Source organism: Mirounga angustirostris, unplaced genomic scaffold (genome assembly GCF_029215605.1).
Source record: "Mirounga angustirostris isolate CCGP_5_RB_7025 unplaced genomic scaffold, mMirAng1.0.hap1 SCAF_4, whole genome shotgun sequence".
In the NCBI taxonomy this organism is placed as follows: Eukaryota; Metazoa; Chordata; class Mammalia; order Carnivora; family Phocidae; genus Mirounga; species Mirounga angustirostris.
In genome coordinates, this window is record NW_026991712.1 from 188,682,723 (window position 1) to 188,709,588 (window position 26,866).

General features: G+C 56.4%; 1 protein-coding gene across 1 annotated transcript; it reads left to right on the forward strand.

The window, feature by feature from the left end:
• MMEL1 (membrane metalloendopeptidase like 1) lies at positions 1–26,866 on the forward strand. Its single transcript, XM_045895531.1, has 23 exons — positions 1–177; positions 10,407–10,484; positions 11,175–11,234; positions 12,212–12,373; positions 12,643–12,723; positions 13,797–13,892; positions 14,290–14,408; positions 14,972–15,037; positions 16,383–16,517; positions 16,618–16,707; positions 19,953–20,089; positions 20,456–20,549; positions 21,824–21,952; positions 22,439–22,537; positions 22,930–23,013; positions 23,364–23,467; positions 23,744–23,802; positions 24,231–24,350; positions 25,226–25,359; positions 25,472–25,537; positions 26,106–26,201; positions 26,597–26,673; positions 26,767–26,866. Exons 1-23 carry the CDS (start codon positions 21–23, stop codon positions 26,864–26,866), a joined length of 2,343 nt encoding a protein of 780 aa, XP_045751487.1. The 5' UTR covers positions 1–20.

Sequence of the window (26,866 nt, forward strand, 5' to 3'; positions counted from 1 at the left end):
CCCCGGCTAGAGACTTGGTGATGGGGAAGCCCGAAAGCCCAGTAGGGATGGTGGAGATTGCCGGCTGGTCGGGGCAGAAGCACCGAGGCTTCCTGGAGGGGGGGCTGCTGCTGCTGCTGGTGCTGGTGACCGGCGCCCTGGTGGCCCTGGGCCTCCTCTACGCGGCCCACAGCAGAGGTGAGTGAAGACGCCCCCGCCGCCCCCCCCCCCCCAGGGCCTGCGTGCCTGCCCACCCTGACGAGCCCTGACGAGCCCGCCCTGTCAAATGGGGCAGGCGCGTCGGCCCTGGGCGCTGAGCGGCAGGGTGCCCGCAGCCCCTTCCAGGAGGCTCCGTCCAGGGCTGGCTGGCGCCCGCGGGCTCCTGCGGGACTCCCGAGGTGCAGGTGCCCCCCTCCCCTCCCGCGGGCAGCCACACCTCGCTCCGCAGTTCGCAGCCTGCCCGGGACGCCCCGCCCCCGCCCCTTCCCGCTGCTCACCGTGTGTCCGCGGCGGCTACCGGGCGGGAAGGCCCTGCTGGGATGCTCCTCCCCCGCCCCTGAAGGTCGCGGCCTCCCAGACCCGCTCCGCGTGTTGCAAGATGGTGGGAGGGGTCAGCCTGGGTCCCAGAGCGATGGGGGCGCGGCCAGGGCTGCTCTGCAGGGACACTGCCTCTTCTGCTCTCTCCCCTGCCCCATCCCTGCGTGGACGTGGAGGGGCTGTCCCCGTCTTGGGTCGGGGGCATGGCCGGGGCCCAGGTGCATGCAAGCTGCGCCCCCTGCTGCCCACGGGCACCACTTCAGGCATGGACGCCGGTGTTCACGGGGCACAGCTGCGGTGCGCTCCTCCCCAGGGCCGCGGCGGGCACAGGATTCAGGAGCGGTGCCCTCCTGGTACTCTCAGCAGCGGGGCACCACAGCCTGTGTCCCTAGAACATTCCCTCACTGGCTTGGCCAGGGCCATCTGCGCTGAGGTGGACCATCCATCCATTGCTGGGCGTCTCAGCCCAGGGCTGCTCCCAGCCTGTGCAGGTGCCCGGCCAGCTGCTTCGGTCTCTGGGTGTCCCCGCAGGGTAGAGGGGCTCTGCTCCATGGGCAGGGGTCAGGGGAAGGACCGCTGGCTGCACAGAGAGCCTTGGGGAGCCCAGACCTCAAGGAGCCTTTGTTCAGGGCTCACTGGGCTGGAAACACCTTGGTTAGAGGCTTCCAGAGGACAGGGCTGGTCCCCTACCCCCACCCCAGCTGTGGGGTGCAAGAGGGCCCCTGTCTTCTCCCAGGTAATGCAGAGCAGCATGAACCACCAGACAGGAGGGACTCTCCCTACCCAGTCTGCCTTCTCCTTGTGGTCTCCTAGATACAAATGGGGTCTCTGCTGGGGCTCCTCAGTCAGAACCGCCATGCCCCACCTCCAGAAATGACGCCCCCCAAGCTGATCTCAGCCTCAGGCTCTGTTGAGTCTGTGGAAGGATTTATATGCAGTATTACCATTTATTTCTAAGCGGTTTCTCCTTTCCACTATGATTTTTTTCATTGATTCATGACTTATTTTGAAATCTTTTTTATTTTAAAATCCAGATGCATGGAGATCTTCCTAGTTACCCTTTTTTTTTTTTTTTTTTTTTTTTTTTTGGTTTCTGCATTAACTGCATTGTTGTCAGAAGCCGTGGTTTATGGGATACTGATTCCTCAGTATTTACTGAATCGCTTCAGGACTAACACGTGGTCAGTGCTGCCAATAACCCGTGAGAGTTCGCGGAGGACGCCCAACTGTTAACTCTTAGATGAAGTCGGAGATACGGATACATCCCTTAGATCAGTCGAGTCTTCTGTCTGGGGTTTTCCTGTGTTAAGTCTTGTGCTAGAGAACTCCCGGTTTTCCCCGTAATCATGCCAAGCAGCAATTTGCCGACTTTGAGACCATGTTGTTATGTGAATACAAATCTAGAATTAGCATGTCTTCCATGACCTATCATTGCATAGTGACCCTTTCTACCTTAATGCAGTTTGCCTAAAATTGTTTTGTCTGATACCAATCTAACTATTTGTGACCATTTGCTTAGCCTGTTTTCTCCCATTTTTCTTTCAAACGTTCTGTGTCTTTAGCTTTCGCTGTGTCTCTTGCAACAGTGCGTAGCTGGATTGGGGTCCTTGTCTCTTACCTGCGGCATTGAGTCTCTTTGCATTCACTATGATTACTGGAATGTCTGGTTTTTCTATTGTGTTCTTTTGTGCTTCTTGCACCTCTTTTTTCTCTCGTCTTACCACTATTATTTTGTTCTCTATTCTCCCTCAGCTAGCTTGCAAGTTTTCGAACACTGTCCTTTAAGGGGTTATCTTAGATTTTTTTGTTTTAATAGTTATTATTTTAAAAGTTATAGACAAACACTTTTCAGAACATCAAAAGTTTTTATAGAAATTACAGTGGGAGGCACAGCCCACCCTGGAATCCTGCTCCCATGAGCAGCGACAGCCACTGTCCAGCACAGAGGCCAGCAAACTGCGACCCATGTTTTGTAAATAAAGTTTTACTGGAACACAGCTGTGCCCATTTATTCATATATTGTCTATGGGTATTTTCATGCTACAAGTTGAATAGGTGAGACAGGGTCTGTATCTGGTCCATAAAGCCTAAAATATTGGTTACTTGGCCTTTTACAGAAAAATATTGCCAACCCTGGAACTGAAGTGTCCTCCTGTGTCTAAGCCTTGACTTTGAACCTTTTTTACTGTCACCGTGGGATGGTGAGGAGGTGTTATAAGGTTGTGGTGAACACCCAGGCATGGCTAGGCATACCAGCTCCCCCAAATCTACCTGCGTGACCTTGGCAGGTTTCCTTCACACCTCTGTGCCTCAGTTTCCCTACCTGTAAAATGGAACATAGCATAGCATATACATTAGAGGCTTACTTGAGGGCCCATGATTTAATACATCAATAACACTTAGAAAAATGTCTTTGTCTGTCATGCTGTTCATGATCAGATGTGATAGCAAAATATTGGATTTTGTCATTTACCCACCACCAGGGCAGTTATTGACGTGCTGAAGGGAAGGCAGATTTAGCTCCCTACACCAGCCAGGCCCTGCCCTCCCAATATAGATGCGTCTTTGCTTTGGGGTAAAGCCACAGGTACCATTTACAATATTTCTCCTGAATATTATTCACAGCTGAGCTCTCTGCCAGTATCTGGTTTCCTCATCATTAATAGCTGCCTTGTTCAAGAGGTTTCCTTTCTTTCTGTCAAAAGATTTTATTACAAGCCTGTCTTTATCTCAAATATCAACCTCTTGCTCCCTAAGATAGATTTTTAGTTAATTGTGGGATGCAGCTCGAGTGCAAAGTACTCATAGCTCACCAACAGTGCTTACTGTTAATTCCTGTCGATGTGAGCCTATTCAAAATGACCTCTCTGATCTTTTCTCCAAATAATTCTTAAGAAGTGAGCAGCTTCTAATATCACACAAGTAGTTACACTTGCTGTCTCCTGTAAAAGGTTACAGGCCTGAATGAAAAAGTCCTTCCAACATAAAAATTGTATCTCAGTTCTTCTTACCCACCTGTGTGGTGACTGTCTCACTCCTGGGTCCTGTCAAAGGGGAGATGGTATCATCTCTGCTTAGAGGGGCTCATCACTCCCTGAAACTCTGTTTTCCTAGTTGCCCTCTGACCTCAGATCCTAGATGGGTCCAGAGAAATTGCAACGTCTGTAGATTATCTGGATTTTCCTTGCTGTTGGGGTGGGAATGACATTCTGTCATGGATTTTGACATTCTAAGCAGAAAGCAGAACTGTTCTACCTTAGATCTGTGTATGCATATTTAACTTAATAAAGTGTTCAGTGAATCAAGACCTCCATATTTCTTCCAAAAATACAAGCATTTAGAGCAGGTCAACTCTCCTTCTCCTCCACCCTGTCCATGTTATTGTGGGCAGCACTTGGTTTCTATCTTATTTTTATCTGCCGCACATAAGCAGCGTTATTTAATACAGTCGATGTTAATTTTGGATTTCCCACATCCTAATCAGTTTCTTTGGTCATCATTTTTCTTCCATCTCAGGTGGTCCTTATGAAATACTGTTTCTTCTCTCCAAAGTACATACTTTTGGAGGCTTCTATTCAAGATGTGATTTGTGGACCAGTAGTGTCAGCCTCACCTGGGAGCTTGTCAGAAATTCAGAGACTCAGGGCCTGCTTGGGGCCTGGATTAGAATCTGCACTGAATTCCCATGTTGTTCATCTGTGCTGAAGTTGAGGAGCACTGATTCAGGACGGTGTTTGCTGAACTTGCTGATAATCAGAATAACTGGGGGCAATTGTTAAAACTCCAGACCTTGGGCCCTGTCTCAGTCTGCTCAGGCCGCCATCACCGAATACTGTAGGCTGGAAGTTCAAGATCAAGGTGCCAGCCAAGTCATTTCCTGGGGAGGACTCTGTCTTCTGGGCTTGTAGTGGCCACCTTCCCATTGTGTCCTCACATGGCGCTCAGTGTCTCACCTCTTCTTAGGATCAGGACCCTACCCTTGTGACCTCATTTAACCTTTGTCCCTCCTCACACAATCCCACTGGTGGTCAGGGCTTCAACTGTGAACTGGGTGGAGCCACAGTCAGTCCAGAACAGGCCTCCACCCTGGTGTGACCTAGAAATCTGTACAGGACGAGCCCATGAGGCGTCTCTCATGATCAGGCAGGTTTGGAGAGCACTGCTTTAAAAGTTTTTCACACTTATTTTTTGCTTATTTGAAAATAACTTCATTCAGTACCCATCCTTCATTAATAGTTTAACTGGTGAAATACATCTGAGCCTAATTCTCCCTTGGTGGCTTGAAGATTCTGTCTCACGGTCTGGCTTCCGTTGCCACTGTCCAGAAATCTGGGCCCATCTAAATCTGTGTTGTTCATTCTGCTTTGGAGAGGTTGTGATCCCCAAATCTCAGCCTTGACACCATGTATTTATTGTGGGAAGTTGTACATTATCTTTCTGAATATTGTGTCTCCCACATGGCCTCTCTTCTCCCGTTCTAAAATTCTGATTCCATGTGTCCTCGATCCTCCCCCCCTCCATCCTCTGTGTCTCTGGAGAGTTTCCCTCTCTGACTTTGTCCCACATTTTGGGTCAATTACTCTGAACTACATTCCAGCTCACTAAACCTCTCTTCACCTGTGTTCTTTCTGCAGAAATTCTTCCCCCAAAAAAACCTGCAATAACTTGGAACACATACACTTTAGAACACTGCCTTTTCTCATATATGAATTAAAATGTTGCTTGTGTTTTGCAAGATGTCAATTCTCCAAAAATATATCTGAATATTTCTGTACTGCAGTGCAGTTGAGGTTCAGATGAAACCCCATAATTAGAGTGGCATGCTCTCACTCAGGTTTCAATCAGCAAAGTAAACTGCAGCTCAGGGGAAAAAATCCATTTTGGATTTTTTTTTAATTTAATCTCAGTGGGGGTACCCGTGTGGATCAGTCGGTTGAGCATCCAACTCTTGGTTTCAGCTCAGGTCATGATCTCAGGGTTGTGTGATCAAGCCCCGCACTGGACTCCATGCTGAGCACAGAGTCTGCTTGAGAGTCTTTCTCTCTCCCTCTCCCCCCTCTTCTGCTCCTCCCCCCATTCATGTGTGCTCTCTCTCTCTCTCTCTCTCAATCTCTCTAAAAAAATAAGTAAATGAAATCCTTAAAAAAATTTAATCTCAGCAACTACATTCTTTTGTGTTTCTAGAATTGACAATTTATTCTCTCAAAAACTGATTCTTTTTAAATGTTTCATGACCTGTTTTCAATGTTTTCTTTTGCTTCTTCAAACATACTTGGATTATTTTCTGCGCCAGTGAGGTATTGCTGCCTAACACACTGCCCGGGGATTAGAACAGCCCTTATTTACAGGGACATGCGGGCACACAGCTGTGCCGGGGGTCAGCTGACCCGGCTCAGGCTCGCAGGGCGACTCCGTCCCACATAAACTATACCCCCCACGAGCACCAGCAAGCAGGCCTGGGCAGGAAGGAGCCTCTCCCGGCACAAGTCTAAGAGGACAGTGGAAAGCACACAGGCCTCCTGGGGTCCAGACCCAGAGCAGGAATAGCGTCCCATAGCATCATTTCCTCCTCATTCTGAGGCCAAAGCAAGCTGTGCAGTCAACCCACAGACAAGAGAGGGAGAAGGTGTCCTCCAGCAAAGGCATGGGGCAGAGAGGAGTCGAGATTTGGGGTCCATCATGCCCTACACCTTTGGGATCAGAGTCCCCAGATAGAAAATCCTTGGAGATCATAGTTCTGTGTCTGTTTTGCACACCCGTGGAAGCTTGCCTTTGCATCAGCATGAATCCATGCTCACACTGGTTTCATCTGTGGGGACCCTGTGTCTCTCAGGCCGGGAAGTTGCCATCCAGAGAACATGTGTGTTTGTTTCCACCAAGCACCTGGGGAGGCCACCAGCCTGGGCCTGCTTAAAATAAGTGTCTCAGCTTGAGGTTTCCTTGGCCACATGGTCCTGTGAACTCGTACCCACAGCTGCATGACAACCAGCCCATGATCACGCGTTCTCCAGGGAGGAGGGCTATTTTCCACCCATCTAAGATTTCTGTGGCCTTCTTTTTTGAGAGAGAGATAGGAAGAAGAGACAGAGAGAGGGAACATAAATCATTCAAATCAAGGCCAACCTTTAGAAGAGCAAAAGTTACAGACAAAAATGTCAAAAAACTTTTTTTCCAAAATATTTTTTTTAATGTAGTCTATGTGAAAATAATTCACATATTACAGAAGTTATGTGAGCAAATATAAAACAACAAAGAGTGGATTCTATGTCAGTTGGGTGTTAAGGAAAGCTGCTCCCGTCTGGAATTATGAAGGAGGAGAACATCCTTCTTGGGGTCTCTTTGCTGCCTTTCCTGTTGGTCCTTTTTTAGCATTAAAGTAAGCTTCATTTCTATTCAACCTGTGAGTCAAAATGTCCTTGCCGTTTTGTTTGCCAGTTAATAATTGGGATGCCTGGGTGGCTCAGTCAGTTAAGTGTCCCACTCTTGATTTCAGCTCAGGTCATGATCTCAGGGTCATGAGATCGAGCCCCATGTCAGGTTCTGCACTGGGCATAGAGCCTGCTTAACATTCTCTCTCCCTCTCCCTCCGCTCCTCCCCCGCAATAATAATAATAATAATAATAATAATAATAATAATAATAATAATAATAAAGTCCCACAGGTCCTAGATCCTGTGTTCCAGTTGTTTTAAAAGTAATTTAAAACTTTCTTAGAACAGCTCTGGGTTCACGGAACTATTACAAAGATAGTGCCGTGCACCATATGGGCCTCGCCAACTTTCCCTGTTAACCTTCTACTCTACTCACTAGGATACATTGTTGCAAGTAGTGAAGCAACATTGCTATCTAACTATTAACTAAGGTTATACTTTGTTCAGATTTCCTCTGTTCTTCCCTCATGCCTTGTTCTGTCCCAGGGTCCTACAGGATGCCACATGACATTATTCATCAAATTTCCTTAGACTACTCTCGGCCGTGATGGTTTCTCAGCCTTCCCTTGTTTATGACCTTGACAGTTTTGAGGGGTCCTGGCTTCGTATTTTGTAGAATGTCCCTCAGGTGGGACTTGTCTGATGTCTTTCTCATAATTGGACTGGGGTGATGTGTTTTGGGGAGGAAGCCCATAAATCAGGGGGACATACTTCCAGTGACTCCTCACCGTTGCTGACCACGATCACGTGACCTGAGCACGTAGCGTTCATTAGGTTTCTCCACTTTCCTCCCACTTTCCATACTGTCCCCTTCAAAAGGAAGCCACCATGGGCATCCCACACCCAAGGGGTGGGGAGTTAGAATCCACGTCCATAGAGGTGGGGCACCTACATACACTATTTGGAATTCTGTATGGGGAATCTATTTCCCCCATTTATTTATTTATTCAATGATTTATTTATGTCGGCATGGACTCATGAATATTTATTTTATACTTTGGATTATAATCCAATACTAATTTATTTTGTTGTTCAAATTGTTCCAATTTAGGCCATTGGGGGCTCTGTCAGGTGGCTTCTGTGCCCCTCCAACCTACCCCCCATCACTGTAGCTTCGGGATATTGGAGGGGAGGGTAGCACTTTCTTGCTTTCTAGCCTTTTGAGATGTTCCAGGCTCATCTACCCCTTGTGCTCCCCCTGTTCTGTATCCACCACCCCTACTCTGCACCCCTGCCAAACACCTGGTGATCATTGTTTACCACCTCTGTGATTGCTCTTTCAAAATGTCATCTAATTGGAATCATGCTGTATGCAGGTTTTTCGGATGGCTTCTGCACTTAATAATATACTCATAGGATTTATCCATTCATCTCTTTGTGGCTTGATAGCTTACTTCTTTTTATAGCTCAATAATAATGCCATTGTATGGATGTAATACAGTTTACTTATTCATTCCTCCATTGAAGGACATCATGGTTGCTTCTAGTTTTTTGGAATTGCAGACAAAAAAGCTGCTATAAAATTCACATTCAGGTTTTTGTGTGGATGTAACTTTTTGAACCAGTTGGGGAAACACTTAGGAGTGGAGTTGCAGGATCATATTATAAGACTGTGTTTGGTTCTGTAAGAACCTCCCACACTGGCTTTCGGGGTGGCTGCACCATTTGGGGATTCGGGGATGTTTTCCTCTGTTCCGTCTGTTTTGTCTTTTTCCTTCGTGCCATGGTCTGGATCACCCATGTTGACATGGGTTCTTTCTTGTGCAGGTTCAATGTGTTGTGAAGCCTGTAAAACCAATCCTTCACTTCAGTTCTTTCTTACCATTTCCATTTCTCTGGTGACGTTCACCACATACCTACATCCGCTTCCCATCTTCTGTACCAGACCCTTTAACTGAATTATCATAACCACTAAAGATTTTGTCTGCTGACTGACATCTGGTCACCTGAGTCCACGTCTTTGGACTATCTTGGGTTTTTCTGATGATGGGTCACATTTATCTACTTCTTCTTGTGGGGCGATTTCTCTCGGCTGTCCTGCCCTGCCTGTGCCCTTGGGGGCGAGGGGAGGACCTGATTGTGGGTGTGCCATGTGGAACCCCATCCCTGGCGTGCCAGCTCACAGGCTCCTCCAGCTTCGAGCCCTGGCGCCCAGGGGAAGGCTGCCGCAGGCCCCTCTCTCTGGGGAGGGCACCTCCCTGTCTGGAATCTGGCTCTGTAGATTTCCTGCCCATAGCTCTCTAACGGATCTCAGCAAACCCCCATGTTCTTGCATCTGCAGCTTGTTCTCCTCACTGGGAGGGAGCCACGGTTGCCTCCAACTTTCTTCGTCCTGATCAGAAGCAAAAATCCTTTCTCCTCCTCGTCACTGTCCCTGAGGGGGCAGCCCTTTGGGGTCCAAGGGCTAGTTCTTGTCCCAGGGCTCTGGGTTAATGAGCCTGACAAATACCCGTGGGACAGCCATGCCCTGGCACCCACGGACCACATCATTTCTGGTTGCGATCAGCACTGTTCTCCTGTGTCCACCGGGCTGGGGCTCCCTGAGGCAGGGCCAGGGTCGTACTCATATCTGAATCTTCAGGGCCTGGCACTGGGGCTGGCTTGTAATAACCAACAAACGTTGGACGGATGGATGAACAAAGGGTGGGTGGGGAGGGCAGCAGCAACAAGTGGGGGAGAAATGCCTCTGCCCACCCACCCCAGACCCCGTGTTTCATAAGCATTCCTTCCAACTCCCAAAGTTTGGGGAGCTCCCTGCACCCTCTGCAGTCTCTGACCTGCACAAGGCCCTGTTTCCTCCTTCCCGCCAGGTGTCCATGTGCCTCCCTAGTGGGGAAAATCAGCCACAAGCCAGGTCTGTAGGTAGCTAGGCCTGGCATGCCCTCTCCCTGGACCTGCCTCTCCCCTGTCCCTCCACATCCCCCTTCCCCACCCCCACTCCGGGTAGAATTGACAACCACCCGGAAGATCCCGAAGCTGACCAGACAATGCCCCCATCCTATGCAGAGGAGGGATGGAGGGAAGGTGGCCAGTGGGTCAGAAAGTGAAAGTAACATCCTTTCCTGGTAAATGAACCTGTTGTTCCTGCCTTGGTAGGACCCCAGGAACTGCCACCTTGCATGGTGTAGCCCATGATCCCAAGCTAGAAGAGGAAGTCAGAGGAGAAAGAGGTCCCGCCTCAGGAACCCTCTGGGCCCTGGCAGATAGGGGTGGGGCTGAGTGGGTTGGGTCTGGAGAGCAATGGGGTGGGCAAGCCCATGGGGCCCCTTCCCCCTCCCACTCAGAGATAAGTTCTGCTGGGTGACCCTGGTGACCAGGCCCGGCTACAGGGAGGCAGGCAGGCCCCAGAGCACCCTGGACCCCAGCACTGCAGGAAAATGCCAGGGCTGTCCCCAAGCAAGCCCCAAGGTGTCCCAGGAGGGGCTGGAGGCAGAGAGCTGAGTGCTGTGTTTCTCCCCAGGGAAGCAGCTGACACTCTTTCCTAGCCGGCTTTGCTTCTCAAAGGAAGAGAAGACCATTGTAAAACGAAAACCCCGAGGTAGCTTTGCCTTCCCTATCAAAATACAGCCCGAGCAGGTGGGCTGTAAACTGGGCCTCCTGTGGGCTGGGCAATTCATGGCAGCCTAGGGTGTGCAGCTGGGGAGTGGGGCCCTGCCCCGGGGCCCCCAGAGTCCCATAGAAAGACAGGACAGGGCAGGGATACAGCAACGAGCACCTGCTAGACACAGGATGTTCCCTGGGCTCCAGGAAGCCAGCATGAGTTACACTACCCCCCAGGCTTGGGGCGCCATCCCCAAGACCAGGCAGGCACACCTTTATACAACCAGCTAGTGCCAGATAGAGGGTTGGGGGGGCATAGTGTGCAGAGATGAACAACACAGGCAGGCTGCCTGGAGGAGGTGACGGGCGAGAACTGGCTGGCATACAGGCAGGAGGGCAGAATGGCCAGCTGCTGTCCTGGGGACCCAGGGCAGCTATGGGGGTCAGTGGAGGCAGAGGGTATAAAGAGGCTCCCAGGTCACAGCAGGGCTCAAGCCAGCATGAGGCTCACCCTCACTCAAGGCCCCAGTCCCGGGCCACCTAGGGAAGACTCAGCGCCCCAGGTTGGACTATCCCTGGGGGCTGGGGGTGGTTTGAAGCCTGGTCCCACCCGCCCCAGCAGACTGATGCTGCCTACACCCCGTCCCCCTCCACCTCCCCACTTGCTCACACTGCGTCTTGCCCACAGCCATCCAACGGCCCAAGGAGATGGGCGATATCTGCACCAGTCCGGGCTGTGTAATAGCAGGTAAGCCTCCTTCCCCGCACCTTCGACAGCCCTGCCCGGGGCGAGGGGGCTCCCATGAGGCTGCCACAGGGCCCCTTGAGGCCAAGGGGAGCCACCTCAAGATGTGGCATGGGGGCTGGCAAGCAGAGCCTGGCCCCGCCTGCAGGTGGGACTTCTGTGGTGGGCAAAGAAAATAGGTGCACTTCCGCTTCCCATCCCCGTGCCCCCCAGGAAGCCGCCCTGCCCCTGCCGAGGCCCCCGTGATGGGGAGGAAGGTAGTGCTGGGCCTGGGTCTTCCTGCAGTTACAGAAAGAAAGGTCACATGAACGTACAAGTTTCCTCCCACGAATTTGTCTTAAAATTGGGGTCCATATGCTGCCATTTGCAGACTGAAAAGAGTGAAAATGGCCTGAAGAAATGCCGGTGAAAACTCAGAAATGAGACTTTTCTGCCCACATTGGGGGCATGGACAGGCATTCGAGCTGGTGCTTCCTGCCAGGCCCCAGCCAAGTGGGACAGAAGGCGAGGGAGGGTCCCAGGGTGGGGGGGCCACAGGGGGGAATCCAGCCTGGCTGTCTCAGCTGAGAGCCTTCAGCAGGGAACCCCGGACCCCACTGATGCTGCACACTCAGGGTGCTAGGGGCCAAGCCCTCTCCTCTAACAGCAGACAAACCCCAAGTGGTGGGTAAGAGCCCCCTCTCCCCCACAGACACACTGGCGAGTAAGGGGGCTCCAGGGGCAGGGCCCCCAGCAGAGCACCTCCTGGGAGCCCGGACTGCAGGCATCCCAGGTTTGCACATGAAGGGCAGAAAGGTCACGTGGTTTCAGGTCATGTGGCTAATAAGTCATAGCCGTAGAGCTTGAATCCAACCACGCCGAGCCTCGGGGAGGGTGACTGACACTCCCCAAGGGCACACAGCCATGATTGAATATCCAACTGTCCCTCGGCTGCCCATAACTGGGTGCCCCTCTCCCTCTCCACCCGTCTCCATGAGCAGCCGCCAGGATCCTCCAGAACATGGACCCATCCAGGGAACCCTGTGACGACTTCTACCAGTACGCTTGCGGAGGCTGGCTGCGACGCCACGTGATCCCCGAGACCAACTCCCGATACAGCGTCTTTGACATCCTTCGAGATGAGCTGGAGGTCATCCTCAAAGGTGAGAGCAGCTGCGACCTTGGGGGTGGAGCTGGGGTGAGGCTCTGCGTCTGCCCCACTCTAGGGTGGCCATGGGGCCAGCGGGACGGGTTGCTGGGCCCTCTGGGGTCACAGGGCAGGGCACAGGGGAGGAGAACTCCCCTGGAATAAAGGCCCGGCAGGCGCAGAGGGACCACCTCTCACTGAATGGGGTCAGGGCACTGGGACCTTTGACCTGGCTCTCCCCACAGCCGCCTCAGGTCTCCGTCTAGCTTCCTCCTCTGCCCACAGGGGTGCTGGAGAATTCCACCACCAAGGACAGGCCAGCTGTGCAGAAGGCCAAGATGCTGTACCGCTCCTGCATGAACGAGAGTGAGTGGCAGAGGGCTGGCAGGAGGCTCTGGGACCCACAGCCCCTGCAGCACAGCATGGACTCATGCCAGAGGGGCTGTGCCCTCACCAGACCACTGGGTCAAGGCTCCCCTGGGGACATGGCCTTGCTACCAGCTGCCTGTGACCCTATCTATATCCTGACCCCAGCCTGGGGCCACCCTGTCCAGGCAGGAGGAAAATGGTGAGGGGCCCACCTAGAAGCCCCAGGGAAGGTGCACGAGCATGCACATGGACGTGTGTGTGTGTGCATGCACGTGGATATGTGTGTATGTGCATATGTGTTGTGTGTGCATGTGTGCACGTGGACATGTGTGCATGCATGTGGATGTGCGTGTGCATGGACGTGTGTGTGCATGTGCATGCATGCACACGCACACTGTTAAAGAATTAGCACGACACTTGTGAAGGACGGTGAGGCAGACTTTATTCAGGGCGTTCTGATGGGTGCAGGGCCCACTGCAGTGGGATTTTCCACAGGGGAAAGAGCGGGGGGGATTTCTAGCCCAGGGGCAGGATGGGGTCGGTGGACAGAAGATTACTAGAAGGGGAAATTGGGTTGAGGGGGCTCTGGCTAAGCCAGCCTTATAGGACTGCTGCCGAAGGCAAGCCAGAGTGAGGGGACATCACCTGGCCAGCCCATAGGCCCCTGTGTCCCCACCTTCACCTTATTTGTGACAGAAGCTCCCAAGGTCCCTGTCAAACCATCGCTGCCCGGGGGAAGTTGTTCTGTCGGCCGTGATGCTGAGCTCCCCCACCCAGGCCAGAGCGCCCAGGGCCGCGCACAGGGCACCTCTTTGAGCACTCCTGGGCCGCAGGGCCTCCCTCAGGCTGGCTCACCCGGCACCCGATCGCCCGTCCCCCTCCCACGCCCATCTGCTTTCGCCGAGCCCCAGGCGCCTGTCACAGCCGCATCCGTCAGGCCCCTCTGCATCCGGCGCCGCAGCGGGTGACAGGGGCGGGGCTCGGCGCCGGGCGAGCGGCGTCCCCGCGGGCCTGTGGGAAGGTGCACACCCACTGCGCGTCTGGGCCAGTGACCCCTGCTCTCCTCTCAGGCGTGATAGAGAAACGAGACTCGCAGCCCCTGCTGGACATCCTGGAGGTGATGGGAGGCTGGCCGGTGACCATGGAGAAGTGGAACGAGAGCGTAGGTAAGGCCAGGGCCTGGCGGCGGCCTCGCCCAGCAGACAGGCCGACACCGCCTGGGGCTCCTGCAGCTGAGCCCTCCAGGCTCCTGCTGGCAAGTGTGTACCAGCTGCTGGTGGGCCCCCTTCCAGAGCCCTAGGGAGTCCTCACCTCCCCCCGCCGCACCCCGGGCTCAGGGGGCACAGGCGGATGGCAGGCCCCACACGCGGGCCCTGCTGTTCCCTGGGCACGTTTTCGGGAAGTGGGTCCCTTGTGTCCCTCAGCCCCCGGGCACCCACAAGTGTGCTTGCCACCATGAGCGGGGCAGGGGTCTAGCAGGCTGGGACCCAGTGTCCGACGAGGGCCTGGCCTGGGACCCCCAGGAGCGCAGCCTGGCCCCAGCCTGAGGCGCTGACTCCCCAGGCCCCAGGTGGGAGCTGGAACAGCAGCTGGCTGTGATGAACACGCAGTTCAACAGGCGCGTCCTCATCGACCTCTTCATCTGGAACGACGACCAGAACTCCAGCCGCCACATCATCTACGTACGAGCCGTGCCGGGGGGCCGGGGTAGGCCGGGCCCCTCGTGCCTGGCTGGGGGCGCCTGCAGGGCAGTGGGGAGCTGGCCGGGGCCGGGGCTGGGGAGCGGGGGAACGCCGGGGGTGTCCCCAGAGCCCTGCTCCTGTCCACGTCCCGCTCGGGGGCACTGGCCGCCTGCGGAACCAGGTCCCGGTCAGGGGAGCCGGCCCGTGTGCCGAGCCGGTCCTCGGGGCCACCTGTCCGGGCCCCTGGCACCAGGACAGGAAGGCTGACCTCAGAGAGCCACCACTGGCCACAGCCAGGCCACACCACTCTGGGAGGGCGAGGGTGCCGTGAGGCCACCTCTCAGCCCGCCCTGCAGTCCGGCCCCTGCGGCCCTCCGCCCATCACTCGCAGAGCTGGGCTGGGACACCAGTGTCCACATACACACCAGCGTGTGCCCGTCCTGGTGGAGCTCGTGTTTCCACTGGGCACAGTTCACGGGCAGTGGAGAGAGCTGCTGTCCTCGTCAGCCAGGCTGTGGGGATCCCCGGCTCCCTGCCCAGGTTCACACCCTCTGTGTCTCCAGATAGACCAGCCCACCTTGGGCATGCCATCCCGAGAGTACTATTTCAACGAGGGCAGCAACCAGAAGGTGAGTCAAGCGGGCCCCCAGGCCCCTCCCCCTGGCACTTCCTGCCTGCCCCTCTGCCCTGCCCGCCCACCCGTCACTTCAGGGCCCCCTGTGACCCGTTGACCCTCGCTGCCCACAGCTAGCCTCTGTGAGCGCCTGCAGGGGGCTCTGAGGCCTGTGGACAAGCTAAGCGTGGCCTTCGGCCTCATCAAAGGGACAGTCCCCAAACACCCTGCGCCTATATGGGGACAAGCTCAGCTCAACCCATAGCCCCGAGGGTCACACCCCGCCTGCCTGTCCGGCAGTACAGGGCTGCGGTCCACACTGCTAGTCTGCTGTGGAGAGCCGGCTGGGATCTGAACCCAGGCCGCCGGAGCCCAGGCCTGCTCCCTTAACCATTCTGCTCCTGCCTCAAGGGAGGAGGGAGACGGGGAGCCAAACCCAGGCGAGCAGGGTAGAAGGTAGAGCCAGGGAGCGGTCTGTGACAGGTGGAAGCTGTGAAATGACCCACGGCGGGGAAGCAGCATGGTGGGCTCGCTGGTGGAGGCGGGCTATGCGCTAGGCTGTGATGGGTCCAGCCAGGAGAAAAGCAGGCGTGGCTGATGGAAGAGCCCGGGAGTGGGGCAGTGGAGTTGAGAGAACCAGACTGGGCAGCAGAGAGACACAGCATCTGGACGGGGTCATGCCCAGCAGTGTGAACCAGAGCTGGCAGCGACGGCCGAGCCTCAGGCTGGAAGAGGCGCCCCAGTGGCCCCTACCTGCTATGAGGGACGCCCCTCCAGGATGGGGCACGGAGAAAGTCCAGGAGGGGCGTCCATGCTCAAGACCCACTTCCTGACCCTCGGGCTGAGGCAAGCCTGGAGAAGGCAGCCTAGCCGACAGCCCAGGGCCGGCCCTGGACCTTTATTGAGCACCTGCTGTGTGCCCAGCACTTCACAGGCTGCCATCAGACGGACAGAATGGGTCTCTGGTCCTGTGGGAGCCCAGGGGCCTGGGGTCGCGCGCCTGAAAGGGGTGGAGCGGGGAGAGCAGCTCTGAGCTGGCTGGGCGTGGCCTCAGCGTGGAGCCGAGTGCGCAGGTGTGAGGACGCAGGTCCACCCCGCCTGCAGCTCGCACCTCCCATGCAGGCTTGTCCGGCAGTGTGAGCGGCAGCTGAGGCCCTGGCCCTGGCCTGGAGGGCGTGGACAGGCTGGAGTGCCCCATCCCAGTGCTCAGGGGCCCTGCCACCGCCTGCTGGCTGAGCTTGGCCCCACGAGCCTCCCGGGGGCCTGCTTCGTGTCATACGCCCACCCCCACCCCACAGAGAGCTCCATGGGAGCCAAGGTGGCCGAGGCCGCCAGACTCAGCTCTGCGTCCTTTGGCCCAGGTGCGGGAAGCCTACCTGCAGTTCATGATGTCGGTGGCCACCATGCTGCGGGCAGACATGAACCTCCCGGAGAACAGCTACCTGGTGCGGGAGGACATGGTGCAGGTGCTGGAGCTGGAGACGCAGCTGGCAAACGTGAGGCCGCGGCCTGGCGGGGGCGGGGGGGAAGGGGGGCAGGGGATGGGCCCCAGCTACCCCCCACGGTCCCAGCGTGACCACCTGGCCCCCGGTGCAGGCCACGGCCCCCCAGGAGGAGAGGCACGATGTCACCACCCTGTACCATAGGATGAGCCTGGAGGACCTCCAGAACAAGTTTGGCCTGAAGGTGAGTCCCCGCCTCGGTCAGCTAAGCCTCGGAAATATACGCCCACGCACGCCCACCAGGGATGCTCTCACGCTGGGACAGCAGGTGCCGACTGGGCTGTCCAGGGCCACAGGGTCCCCATCTATGAGGGGCCTGCAGCAATGAACCCACTCTTCTGAGCAGGAAACAAGCCTAGAGGGGTTGCTGATTAACCAGAGCCAGGGAGACCCCCACGCAGGGCACTCTGTCCCCAAGTCTGTCCCACGGATATGCCCACCCCAGACTGAAGGCTGCCCCACACCGCCGCACCCTCAGGCCCTCCCTCCCTGCTGGCCAGGATTTATGCTCAGGGGCTGGGGGCAGGGGAAGAGCCAGAGAGAGGGGAGCACCCCACCCAACCCCAAACTCGGCCGGCTGACCACCCTGAGCAGCCAGCCTGTCCAGCGGCCTCCCCATAGGAGGGGCAGAAGTGCAGTTCTAGCCACCGCCAACCTTACAGCCAAGGCCCAAGTCAAAAGGCAGAGAGGGTGGGCGAGGACAGAGCCAAAGTCAGAGGGCAGAGGGCCTGAGCAGGGATGGAGCCAAAGTCAGAGGGAGGAGAGGGCAGGCAGTAGGGATAGAAACCAAAGCTCCTAACTCCTGACCAGAAAATGCAAGTGTCTGGAGCCATAGAACAGAACCGGAAAATTCGGGGAGACTCATGGCACCTGGTGTTCCAGAAGGCTCCATGGTCCCTGGATCCTGCTCTTTTCCTTGGCACTGGCTCCCAGTGGTGGCCTGCTGCGGCCACCCCCCTCAACCCATCCCAACAGCTGGCCCACCCCCCAGCGGGCACTTTGGGGGGCAGGCCCTATTCTGGCACTGGCCGCATCCGTGAACCGTGCAGGCTATCCCCACTTTGCACCCATGCTGCCATGCAGGCCGGGAGCGAGAAAGAGCGGGACCTGCAGGGTGTGTCAGAAAGCAGGGAGGGGGTGGGACAACGGCAGCCAAGAGTGCGAGAGAAGTCTTGGAGGAGGGGCCGTCTGGGACACGCAGCCCAAACGGGGGCAGCAAAGGCCCAGGTCCTGAGGCAGGAGCCGCAAGGCCGCTGGAGGGCAGATAAGGCCCGGGAGGTGACGGGGTGGACCGGGCCAGACCTCCAGGGCACTGGCCTTGATGCTGTGTGAGAGGGGCTTGGGGCACAGACTTGATTCACACTGAGGACCAGCCTGCAGCATGGCCCAGGCAGGACATGTGACAGGCGGGGACAAGTGTCAGCAGACGTGGCGAGAGGGTGGCTTCTGGATCTATTTGGAAGGTAGAGCCAGCAGAATTTGCAAATGTGCCAAGTGTGGGAAGTGAAGAAAGAGAACCCCGATGGCCTGCAGGCGCCATGCCATGGAGATGGCGCTGGAGCAGCCCCTGGGGAACATTCTGGAAGCCAGGCTTTGGGGCATTTGGTGCATGATGCTTTTATAATGCGTAGACTTGTCTCCACGTGAGCATGTGTACACAGCCCTTACTCAGATCAGAACCGCTACAGACACCCCTCCACATGGCCCTTCCCCTGCCCTCCCCTGAAACAGCCACCACCCCGACTTCTCCCACCACAAGATTCGATCAGAACCAGACAAGTTGACTCACTTGCACGGGGCTTCTCTCGTCCTACGTTTTGTAGGTGAGACTACATCCCGCCGTCATTATACCCCCCATCTCACTGGGCATCAGGCAAGTTTTCACTCATCCTGACTGCTGTATGATCCATTCTGAGAACACACAACCATTACACCCCTGCTGTACTCTTGTTAGACTTCTGGGTCAGATCACATTCTGGACTCTTCTGAATAAGGTGGTCACGTTCATTCTAGTGCATGTCTTTTGGGGTGCACATGCATGCACTTCTGTTGGGTATCTACCTAGGAATGAGATGGCCAGGTCACAGAACACACATATGTTCAACTTTAGCAGATAACTCCAAAACTTTTCCCCTGAGTACAGAGTTGTTGTCCCCAACAGCAGTGTATGAAATGTCCTCTTAAGATGCCTTACATATCTTTCATCAGATTTATTATTAGCCATTTGGTTTTTTTATACTGTTATGAAGGGCCTCATTTTGTAACATATCTTTGTATTTTTTGTTGCTAGCATACAGAGATTCTGACCTCATACACAGCAGTTTTACTCAGTGCACTTACTAGTTCTGATACTTTACCTGTAGGTCCTTTCAGAGTTTATGCACATGAAATCATGTCCTTTGTGAACAGTAAGTTTTATTTCTTCCCTTTCAAACTCTTACTGATTTTATTTCACTTACTTGTCTTACTGAACTGGCAGGGACACTCAGCGCAGTGCTAATGTCATGATAGTGGACATCTTGTTTCCTTCCGAAGAGAAAAGCCTGCAACATTTCACCGTTTTTACATTTGCTGTGGACATGTTTGTTTCTGTTGTTGCTGCTGTTGTATGCAGAGTCCCTTCATCAGATTATTGAATTTACCTTCTATTTCTAGTCTGCTAAGAGTTTTTATTATGCACAGATGGTGAAATTCACTAAATGCCTTTCTTTCTGCATCCATCAAAATTAAGATGTGATTTTCCTGCTTTATCACTTGTCACGGTGAATTATAGGATTCAATTTTCAAATGTTACACCAAACTTGAATTGCTTGAATAAATCAAATTTGACTGTGATGTATTATCCATTTTATATAGGTGTGGATAAATCCTAATTGCTAATATTTTCCTTAGAATTGTTGTATCTGTGATCATAAATGAGACTAGCCTGTTACCTTCTTTCTTTGTAATATCCTTATTTTGGTATTAAGTTATTCTTGGCTTCCCAAATCCAATTGAGAAGAGTTTTCTCTTCCTCTTCTCTGGGAAATTTGAGTAGGATTGGCAGTATGCCTTCCTTAAATGTCAGATAGCATCCACTGGAATAGCCAGATGAGTCTGGAAATTTCTACATGGGAATATTTCAAATTAAAGATCAGTTTATTACATACAAGACTGTATTTGCTACTCTTTGGTCATTTTGCTAAGTTGTGTTTGTTTTTTTTTTCAAGAATTTTTCCACCACACTGAAGTTTTTAAATACATTGGCATAATCTCTTGTCACAGTCTGTAGGCTCTGTGCTAATGTCACCCACCCTTCCCCTGATTCTGATCATCTGTGCCTTCTCTCTTATTCTCTGAATATTCTTTGGTTAGAGCTGGATTTCTTGGATGCCCAGGAGCTGTGTCTACCTCTCTGTCTCTCTTTCTCCCCATGCCCTCTTTCCCCAGGGGTTTAACTGGACCCTCTTCATACAATCTGTGCTGTCCTCTGTCAAAATCAAACTGCTGCCAGATGAAGAAGTGGTGGTCTACGGCATCCCCTACCTCCAGAACCTTGAAGACATCATCGATGTCTACTCAGCCAGGTGAGGACCCAGAGAGGGTCCCCAGAGGCTTAAGCATCCTTGCCCCTTCCCCCCGCCCCTGCAGCTTCTCCTCACAGGAGAGGACCCCAGGGCATTTACTCTGGGAGTGAGGGACATGAGTGGGTAAATGTTAGTGGCCGACAGAGCCTTAGTGAGAGATATGAACCCTCCTTGAGGTATCTCAAGCACCCAGGAGCAGACAGGCTGTATCTGGGGTTGTCCTAGAGGCTTTCTCCACCACCCTGCTTGCGGTGAGCTCCCTGCTTGGCATAGAACCTGTTGACCAAGGGCCCATAAGCCAAATAATCTCTCTAGGCATATACCACTCACCTGTTCTATACCCCACCCTCTGCCTCCTGCCCACAGGACCATACAGAACTACCTGGTCTGGCGCCTGGTATTGGATCGCATTAGCAGCCTGAGCCAGCGATTCAAGGATGCACGGACAAACTACCGCAAGGTGAGTGAGACCCCACAGAGGCAGCTCCTGCCCCTGCCCTGTCATTGATTCACTCAGTTTATGGTACTGAGCACCTGCTGTGGGCCAAACACCAAGGTCCACCCTGGGGTCAGAGCCATGAAAGAGGCTAATGAGGTACCTGCCCTCTTGGGGCAGCCGACAAACTGGAGATCTGCTCTTTCAAAAGCAACAAGTAGGACATCAGAGGAAGGGACAGGACAGAGAGAGCCTTTCTGTGAAGGTGACACTGGAGACCATGAGGAGAGAATGACTGAGACATGAGAAGACTGGGGCAGATTCTCAAGGCGGGGACACCCCAGGGCCACATGAGAGAAAGGAAGGAGATGAGGTCAGGGAGAGAGATGGGGGCCAGCAATCATGGGACTGATGCATGGATTCCACATGCCCTGAAAGCTGCTGAGGCTGTAGGAGTGGGACCCACAGTCTGGTGTCCTGCTTGTGTGGTCATGCTGACTGCTCTGGGGGTGGGGTGCAGTCAGGGCAGAGCAGGGGACCCACTGGGAAGCCCTGTGGTGTTGGTGGCTGTTCTGGGACAATGATCAGAGGGGGCGTGGAATCAGAGTGGAGACAGGTGCCATCATCCAGGTGGGGTGACAGGGTGGACCAGGGCATCAGCAGCAGATGGAGGTGCCTACAACAGAGAGTTGAGGTACAAATGGAGGAATGAGGGGCATGGGAGTCAGGGGGACTCTGTGGTTCTTCACTAGAGAAATGGGATGGGCAGAGGTCCTCCACAGCATCAGGAAAACATGGCAGAACCGTTCGGGGCAAGTCGGGACCCCAGCTTGTCATGTTAGGTTGGAGACACTACTAACAAAGCCTCTCCACTTTAGTGATGGGAAAACCGGGGCCTGGAGAGCTGGTGACTTGCAGCTGAGCTGGATATGGCCCCCCAGGACCTCCAGAGTCAACACCAGCCGGTGCTTTGGGGTGGGGCTGGAGTCCTTGAGGTCAGAATCCGGCCAGCCAGCCAGGCCAGGGTGGCAAGAACAGGGCACAAGGAGGCACTGAGGGCTGAGGAGGTCCCTGCCACTGCCCTGGGGTAAAGGTCCAACCCAGAGCCTGGGTCGGGAGCCCGCCCCTGAAAACTGCACCCTCGGTCCTGCCCACACCCATGGCCAGCCCTCAGAGGGGAGTCTGAGTTCACCCGTGTCCGCCACTGGCTCCTGGGCCCCTGAGGCCGAGGGCAGGGAAGCGGATGTTGGTAAAGGCAGCAATGAGTGAGCGAGTGAATGGCTGACCGGCCACCACAGATGCTGTACGGCACGACCGTGGAGGAGGTGCGCTGGCGGGAATGCGTCAGCTACGTCAATAGCAACATGGAGAGCGCTGTGGGCTCCCTCTACGTCAGGGAGGCCTTCCCCGGAGACAGCAAGGACGCGGTGGGTGCTCTGCGCTTGGACTGCTATGGCACCCCTGTCCATGGTCCACGGCCCAGGGCCAGGAGCTTCCTCCCCACAGGGACACTGGCCCACGGTGTGTGGGGGCCCAGGTCCCAACCCCACACCCCGCGTGGTGACTCCTGGCTCCTGGTGTGGGAACCCCGAGGGCCCCCCAGCTGCACGTGTGTGCTCAGTGGTTCTGGGAGCACACATTTGCCCATCCCCTCACATGGAGAGGCCAGAGGCCCCACCCCCAACCCTACAGATCTGCCTGGGAAAGGGGACAGGTCATACAGGCTGTGAGTCCAGGGATGGGCAGGCCCCAGGCCCACCCAGGAGAAAGACCTGCAGCCAGGACCCCTGTTCTGGTGGGGATCATTCCTCATCCCCAACCCCAATGCCACAGCAGGGACGGGGCTTTGGACCAGACCCTTGCAGAGACCCCAAAGCTGGTCATGCGGGACAAGGGTCATGCACTCCCCCCAGGTCAGAGAGCTCATCGACAAGGTGCGGGCGGTGTTCGTGGAGACCCTGGATGAGCTGGGCTGGATGGACGAGGTGTCCAAGAAGAAGGCCCAGGAGAAGGTGGGTGGGCGGATGGAGCCCCCAGGTCAGGGCTTCCTGCAGGGAGAGGGCAGCCCCAGCGTGGGGACGGGAGGGTGACCATCATCATACCCGCTTCAGAGATGAAGACACTGAGGCTGGGTGTGGCTTGCTCAGAAAGGGGCTGTGGGCAGAGGCAGGACCAGAAGCCAAGTCTGCGAGACCCCCTAGCACCCCTGGGAATGGGTGGGGGTGGCCATGGCCTCAGAGCAGAAGCCCCTCTGGGCCAGTGTGACAATTGGAAGCTGAGCCACTCCGCCCAGGGCTCGCCCCATCAGACCCCTGGCTGCCGGCCAGGCGGGCAGTGAAGCGAGGGGCAGAGCCAGGATTCCCACGGTGGGGCAGGCACAGACTGGCCCCAATGTCCTCCCTAGGCCATGAACATCCGGGAGCAGATTGGGTACCCAGACTACATCCTGGAGGAGAGAAATAAGCACCTGGACGAGGAGTACTCCAATGTGCGCCCCATCCCCGGCCCAGGGGCCCTCCAGAACCTCCCCTCTTCCTCACCCCAACCCGATCTGCCCCTGAACCAGCCCTGTGAACCGTAAGCCTTCAATGCCCTGGCAGGTGGCACTGGCACTAACTTGGCCCCCTCACTGGGTGGGCGGCTCCAGAGTTACCTGTTACAGACGGGGAGACTAAGGTTGCATAAATGCCCAGAGCCAGCAAGAGCACCCCCCACCCCCCATCTGCACCCAGAGCCTGTTGGCCTTGCGCAGGACTGCCTGGCCAGTCCCAAGACCAGTCCCCAGCCACTCTCTGTGCAGTTGCCTGCACACCCGAGGTGACCGCCCCTCTCCCATAGCTGAACTTCTCAGAGGACAAGTACTTTGAAAATGGTCTTCAGAACCTCAAGGCTGGGGCCCAGCGGAGCCTCAAGAAGCTGCGGGAGAAAGTGGACCAGAACCTGTGAGTGGGGACGGCACGTGGGAGCCAGTGGGCTGAGCGCAGGGCCAGCTGGGAGAGGCCACTCGGTCCGACTCAGAGCCCCGCTGTGCCTTCTGCTTTGGGGCCCAGGGCTCAGGGAGGATTCGGATCTTTGGTTTGCCCAGACCTCGCCCTGGCTGTGGGCAACGAGGGTCTCATGGCACAGCCACTTTGTGACCCTAAGTAAGGGTGGGCTTTGGTCAGCCAGCAGGGGGGGCCTGTCGGGAGGGCTCCAGGTGACCGGCCTGTTCATCACAGCTGGATCATCGGGGCAGCCGTGGTTAATGCGTTCTACTCCCCAAACCGAAACCAGATAGGTACGTTCGCCCCCTCGGTGACTGACCCCAGCCCCTCCAGCAGCCCCCACCCCTTCCTCCTAGGGGGCACCTCCAGCCTGTGCTCAGAAGGGGAGAACCTCTCCCCACCTGTAGGAACTCCACCCATCACCCCACCTGCGGGGACGTTCCTCTCCTTGTGAGCAGTGGGGCGAGGTCTTAGAGAATGGGGCCGCACACCCCTGTCCCAAGGCAGCAGAGAATGGTGGGAAGAGCGGGATCTGCTGCCCACTGGCCCTGGCCTCTTGGCTCCGGGGCCTCGACTTTCTTTTCTGTAACATGGGCCCGTTCAGAGCCCTGCCTCCTGGGCTGCGGGGTTCAATGGCAGGAGCCCCAGGGGTGCCCACCCCAACCTGGCACACAGAAGGTGCGCTCGCTCAGGGCCTGTTCCCCACCCCATCCCCGTGCAGTGTTCCCCGCTGGGATCCTGCAGCCTCCTTTCTTCAGCAAGGAGCAGCCACAGGCCTTGAACTTCGGGGGCATTGGGATGGTGATCGGGCATGAGATCACTCACGGCTTTGACGACAACGGTAGGGAAGCTGCGTGGGGGGTCAGAGCGACACCTCCAAGTCACACACCCACACACCCTCTGCCCTGAGCCACAGTCCTGGGAGGGGACTGTCCCTCCAACCCCTTCCTGATTCAGATGGGGACACTGAGGCCCAGGGCATGGGAAGGACTTGCCAGGTCCCCAGGGGAGCGACGGTGGCAGGACAGGTCTTGAACGGTAGGCCCCGGTCAGGCCTCTTGCTCTACGCAGAGCCATGGAGGAGAGAGCACAAGGGCCTGACCCTGACTCCACCTCACTCGCTGGCCACTCTCCTCCCCTGGGCCTGTGACATGGTGACAGTGACGCCATTTCCCGTGTAGCTCTGAACCCACGGGTCCTGGCCTGGCCTGGAGTCTGGCCTGGTGTCATTCCAGGACGGCCAGCATCCTCCAGCCCAGGGATACGCTGACCTGACGTTCCCACCTCCCAGCGTGGGCTGGGGACCCCTGCCCAGCTCTCGTGGCCTGTGACCACGCACACGGGCTCCAACTGCAATCCGGGAAGGCTGGCTTTCCCACGGGGCTCGACCACTGGGACCTTCTGAGGGCAGCCTCACGTCCCCCAGGACCATGTGCTCCCCAGACAGTTTGGATATCCCAACAAGGGTCATTAAACCCTGAGACCGGACACCCCAGGCCCTGACCTCGGGGGTGGCATGGGAGACCACCAAGCCCCTCTCCCAGGCCTGAGCAGCCCAGTGACATTGTGCTGACCCTTCAAGCAGGCCGGTGCCCTTCAGGGGCCCGCTCCCCGCTCACATGCGAGCTCTAGGTATTGGGGCTCCTGAAAGGATGTGCGGTGAGGCTGGCCCTGGGCAGGCAGGGCCATGTGGGCAGCCCACCTGTGCCCGCCCAGGCCGGAACTTCGACAAGAATGGCAACATGCTGGATTGGTGGAGCAACTTCTCGGCCCAGCACTTCCGGAAGCAGTCGGAGTGCATGATCCACCAGTACGGGAACTACTCCTGGGATCTGGCGGACAACCAGAATGTGAGCCAGCCATCAGCTGTACCGCCACCCCCAGGGACCCGCACCCCAGCCCCGGCCCCTGGGGGAGGCAGGGCAGCCCGGGCCGCCCTGCCATCCCGGCTCCTGTGCGCAGGTGAACGGCTTCAGCACACTCGGGGAAAACATCGCCGACAACGGAGGGGTGCGGCAGGCATACAAGGTGGGTCCGAGCAGGGGCCCCTCAAGGACGGGCGGCTCGTTGAGGCAGAGACGGTGCCCCGCCCAAGCCGAGGCACACCCTGGATCCCTCCTCCATGGGTACTGGAAGGCAGCAGGGCCCCGGGTGGGCAGGTGGGCCGTGGGCGGGTGGGCACCTCCCCACATTTTACCCCGACCTTAGCAGAGCCTTCGACCTCTGGGGAAGCCACTGCCCATCTCCAAGTGAGACAGTGACATTCACCACGTACCCGCCGGCCTCGGCAGCACCCCTACACCTGCAGCCTCAGGCCCTGGGCCTCGGGAGCTCATTCTGGGTGGGTGCTGCGTGGCCGTCTGCCTGAGCCCAGACAGTGGAGTACTGAGATGACCACTGGGCAAGGCAGGTAGGAGTGACCGTCCCTGGGAGTGCTCAAAGGGCCTTAAGCTGCAGAGGCAGGACCTCCACCAGGAGTAGGCCATGGAGCCAGACCTCCATTCTCCTGGACCCAAGGACCCTGGAGTCCCTGTGGGCTGGTGTGACCCTGGGAGCGAGCACAGGCCTGGGCCCAGCACCTGTTTGGCACCTGCAGGCTTACCTAAAGTGGATGGCAGAAGGGGGCAAGGACCAGCAGCTGCCAGGACTGGAACTGAGCTATGACCAGCTGTTCTTTATCAACTACGCCCAGGTAGGAGCCCTAGTCCCCACCCCACCTGCTGCCGTGCCACCTGGGAACCCGTTGAAGGGCCTCCACTATGGGATGCTTCCAGGGGCGCAGTGAGCAGGCAAGCCAGGCAGAACCAGAACTTACCAGCCTGGAAAGCTTCTTAGAGAAAAAGGATGGCAAGGGGTTGGAGCCCGGGAGGATTCAGATGGAGCTGGGGCTCCCCTCCCCATACCCAAGAAGGGGCAGCCTGGGACAGGGGGGACTCCCTTGTGCCTAGAAAGAAATGAGACCACACGCCTGTCCCGGCCACCCACGCCTGGATCCCCTCGGGACCCCCCCTTATCCCTCCGTCCCATCCCCCGCCCCAGGCCCGCCCTTCCCCCAGTCCCGCAGCCACGCCCCTCGTGCGCCCACAGGTGTGGTGCGGGTCCTACCGGCCTGAGTTTGCGATCCAGTCCATCAAGACCGACGTCCACAGCCCCCTGAAGTACAGGCAAGTAGCCCCTGCCTCCTCCCCGCGGGCAGCCCCCCTCCCCCCACCCCGCGCACCCAGGGAAGCTGGTCAGGCCCCCCTGGTCGCCCTCAGGGTGCTGGGCTCGCTGCAGAACCTGGGGGCCTTTGCGGACGCCTTCCACTGCGCCGAGGGCACCCACATGCACCCGCACGAGCGCTGCCGCGTCTGGTAG